General features: G+C 33.5%; 1 protein-coding gene across 1 annotated transcript; it reads right to left on the bottom strand.

Moving 5' to 3' along the window:
* Positions 1 to 254: 254 nt before the first annotated feature.
* Positions 255 to 1446, bottom strand: LOC140174400 (uncharacterized). The gene is made up of 4 exons (XM_072198850.1): positions 1222 to 1446; positions 739 to 831; positions 527 to 664; positions 255 to 437 (listed from the first exon to the last, which is right to left on the bottom strand). Exons 1-4 carry the CDS (start codon positions 1444 to 1446, stop codon positions 255 to 257), a joined length of 639 nt encoding a protein of 212 aa, XP_072054951.1.
* Between the last annotated feature and the right edge of the window lie 3216 nt (positions 1447 to 4662).

The following is a 4662-nucleotide window of genomic DNA, read 5'->3' as shown; positions in this document are numbered from 1 at the left end:
ATCTACTTTTCAATTTGTCCCTCCAACGAGTTCATCCATGTGGCGACGTCTGGTGACAGCTTCCACCTTACCCTTGAGTTAGACATCTCAGAGCATTCTTCATTCCCTGCATCTTTATCTTCCCGCCTGCTACTTCATCCTCCACTGCCTGCCTTTTTGTCTTCTCAGCTGCTACTTCATCCTCCACTGCCTTCCTTTTTAATTTTTTTGGCCGCCAACTCTGCTTGTAGTTCAAGCAACACCCTTTGGGTTTCCTACCTTTGAGCTCCATTGCTTGGCTGATGGAAATTCATACCGAAGACTTGACTAGAAGTCGGTCCCAAACCTATGCCACGTACTCTACCCGAGTGCTCCTTTCCGAGAGTTTGAGCAAGCAAATAATTCTGAGACAATAGTCTAGAGAATTCATCATGTTGCTCAATATCTGTAATTCTTTTCTACACACATAGATAAGCAAATATAAGCATTTATTAGCTAGTTGCTAACTGCATAGACTTCCAATACAATTTTAAAAAATAAAACCTACAAGAAACAACTTAGCGATTCTCAACACATTACTTACACTAATAACCCGAGTTGCATCATAGATATAGGAGCTATTAGGTCGTTTGTGCGTTAAGGTCCACAACTCTCCTCTACTAACTTTCCTCCCTTGTCGTTCCAACTGTAACAATATAGTTTAAAAAGTGAATATATAGATAAAGAGATGGTTCAAAAACAGAGTCAAAAATAAATTACCTTTTCTTCTCCGAGCCTTGCCAAGCTTTTTGATCCACCAGTGTGAGTGTATAGCTGCTTTGATCGATTCTTGGTATTTTTCCTACACTTCTCCTGTCATGCTATCAAAAGTAAGAGTTACTAGACACTATTTCTGACTAACTCAGTCTAACATAAATAGACTTTTTCTGTTATGAAATAAAAATATATTACCTTTATCTCTTCACTGTTGCGATAATCAAGGTACTATCTCCAATGATCTGCAGTAATTTCTGGTGGGAGACCTTTAATATTTTGTTCAAGAGTCAGTTGTGAGTCGTAATAATCATGCTACAACCTATTCCTCGTTTCCTTCCAAGCCATCCCTATCATTTTTAAAATTGTACGCTTGATATTTCCTCCACTATCTTCATCAAAATGGAACATTTTCTACAATAGTAAAATTAAATTGTTAGTAGGTGTCAAATTAAGATTATCGAATTCTACAAAAATATGAGTTTTTACCTTTACACATTGAACATTATAGATCTTGTCTTGGAGAAAATCTTTCTCCAATCTTTTTCCACAGATTAAAAATTTGGTGTAGTCAAATCCTAGCAATCCGAGAATGCCGCTCAGTATACCAGCTTCAGCTCCAACAAGTTGCAGGGTTTCATTGAACCTGAGTGCGATCTTTCTACCATTAGGTAGCTTCATAGCTTCCTTCACACTCAATTTGACTTGTTTCATTATGCCATCGGATTTTGTAAATCATAGTTAGTCTGTGTGAGTAACCATTGTAGCTAAGCTGCAACAAAATCATAGAAAAATAGAGCATGAATATTTTATTAAATAAATTCTTGTATACCAATTATTTTAACATCTCAAAATTCAGTGATCTTGCGTCCCTTGCGCTTCTGAGCCTCCGATGCAGCAAACAGGTTGTTAATGTGTTGCTCAAAAGAATCTACCTCATCTGCCTCTAGGTCTAACTCTTCCTCATTTGGCTCTGAATTATAAACATTATTCGTGCAAGTCTGTGGAGCAAGCAGTGGTTCGCTACGGAGCAGACAAAAGGGGCGTAAAGATGAGGCTGCAGGGGGATTGTAATACCCTAACTTTCAGCACGTCATGATCATACCAAAAGTGAGGCGTTACTGTCCTATTTTCCTTATTTACTATTTAATATTAAGCCTTTAGTTCGATTTTTCGCGTTTCAATTTTTAAGAAAATGCCAAAAAAATTTGTTTCTCATTAATCAAAATCATTCGTCAAGGAACACAAGTAATAATAATCACATAATTATTTATAATGATAAATATTATACAAAAGAATTCAAATGAGACTCAAATACAATTCCTATCCCTCTGTATAAAATAAAACCTTAAATAACAAAGACGAGGGAATTCTATGAAAGCAACTCATCACATAAACTTAACTCAAATAAGACTAAAAATTGCCTGCAGTTTCAAACTGAGTCTTTGAATTTGTGTCACTGAAATGGTGGAAGATTTTGGGGTGAGAACAAACCACACGTTCTCAGTAGGGAATGAAAATGCCGTAAAAGTAATGATTAACATGCAAATAATTAACTTTACTTAATAAAACTATTTTTATCAAACCTTTGAAAATACTTTTTAATTTTACTTTAGATAATTAATTACTTTTCTTTAAATTTCTAAACTCTAACAGATTTCAGTCACAAAACTTGTCCTACCAACTATCTCTTAGCCACCTAGTTAATTCTCAGTCACAACAACAGTTATTAATCACCTCGATACATTCACAGATCAATAGCATAAGTAAGGGATTCAATTCAACACACAAACAAGTCACAATAAGACACAGAGCAATCACAAAGAAATAATACAATCAAACACAACTAAATGCATATGCGCAAATATTATGATGCATGCCTATTCCTAGCACAAGCTATGAGCTCATGTGTCGGTTGTCTACCCGCAACTCGACGTTACTCAGAGTGAACCCCGAATATGGTTCCTTTACTGTGTGAGTTAGACACCTTGGCATCACGGTTACCCATGTCAGTTAGGCCTCATCATAATAATATTTTAATATGCATCACAGTAAGAAACAATGCTATCAGTTATGTGAACATTCTCGCATTTGTAATCTCAGGCTATCCGTTAGACGGACACTTTCGCATTAGCAGTTTGGCACAGAAGCCCATTCTACATATAATTTGCTATCAGTTAGGCAGACATTCCCATATTAGCAATCTTAGGCTATCAGTCAGACGGGCACTTCTGCATTAGCACTTCGGCACAAGACCTATTTAACATACACTTTTCAAGTATCTATCTTATTCATTATTTCTCATTCTTTTCCTCTTAAGTATCTATTTCCTTCACTAGTTCTTATTTTCTTTCTTTTTATTATGCCTCCACATTACCAATTACATACGCACACCTCCACATCACCTATATTATTAAACGTACCTCGGTATCTCTCCTTAATTACACATACCTCCGCATCACCACATATTTATTCGTCTATCATAACCTTAAATCGATTAGTTTATAGGTAGTCAAACTTCTTAACGTTTAATAAAAGCTCTTTAGAGTTTGATAAAAATTTCTGCAGCGTTTCCTCTAAAATCCGGGCTTTGACACCTTTCAAGAGTTCCAACCAAACTATTCCTCAACCTTTCCAAATATCAAATAATTTTTCAGTAATTAAAACATTTTCTTTGGAGTTAAGCCACTTTCCATTTTAGTAAAATTCAACTCCCTTTCAGTTTTTTTGCTATTGAATCAAACCAATATTTTCTCATCCAACAGTTTCAAATCCAAGTCACTCTTTAGTATAAATTTATAACTCAAACTTTGAATACAAAACCCTTTTCTCAATATGAGTAAATATGTAAACCCAATCTTTTCTAACATATGATCATTTACTAAAAATAAGTTTATAAATCGGATTTTCAATACAAGATCATTTCTTAATATAAATCAGGTTTTCAAACCAAAATCACTTTTTTTTGTTTGTTTTTACAAGAATACAGACAGAACTTTCCCTTAAAATTTGACTTCACCATCCTTATGACCTCCCTCACTTTTATAATTTCTCAACAGTTTACCAACCTTTTATAGTTTTACCAGAATCAATTATCATTCACTTTCACAACGATAAATTTCAACATCAATCACAATCTCAATTCAAACTCAGTTCATATTTCAATTTAACAAGCAACACCAAATTTATCAACATTCACAATCACAACACAACCAATTCTCATCAATTAGGCATATAAAATACGTATAAATTTGTTGTAACTACTCAATAAGCTTTTAGGTATTCTTAAATTAAAAACTGTTAATTTTAAAATGAAACTTCTACCTCTATACGAAATCAGAATTAATAAAAATTCTGAAAAAAATTTCTGACTGAACTGCTAAAGAGAAAAATGTCAGAAATCGTCTGTGTCTTTTAGAACGCCAATTAACTAAAATCAAGAGGAAGAAGAGTTATGTCATCGTCTATTTTTATTGAACAAAAATAACACTGACGTATAGAAGAAGATACAAACACTTTTATTGAACTAAATTTTTTTATTAGAGTTACATATCACAAAAAATTCAACTCGAAAGCTCGGAGGTACCATGATTTCTTGTTCTCTCACTCACGGCTCTTTGTTTCTTTTTTCAAAGAAAAATAGTTCGGTCATGCTTGGAGGAAGAGTGATTATTGGAGGAAGAATGATTAATTAATCTTAAGGTGACACATGGGAGCTTATGTGTCATAATTGTATTTATATGTATATAAACATGCAAGCCACCTTCTTTCATTGCTTTTTCTTTCTAAAAGGTTCGGTAACAAAAGAATGATGATAATGAATGATTATGATTAAGTTGCATAGATTATATATATATATATATATATATATATATATATATATATATATATATAGCCATATTTCATTTCTTTTCTTTTGTTCAATGGCTT

The sequence above is a fragment of the Arachis hypogaea genome, chromosome 7, assembly GCF_003086295.3.
Source record: "Arachis hypogaea cultivar Tifrunner chromosome 7, arahy.Tifrunner.gnm2.J5K5, whole genome shotgun sequence".
Classification (NCBI taxonomy): Eukaryota; Viridiplantae; Streptophyta; class Magnoliopsida; order Fabales; family Fabaceae; genus Arachis; species Arachis hypogaea.
This window is presented reverse-complemented; position numbering and strand designations above follow the sequence as displayed.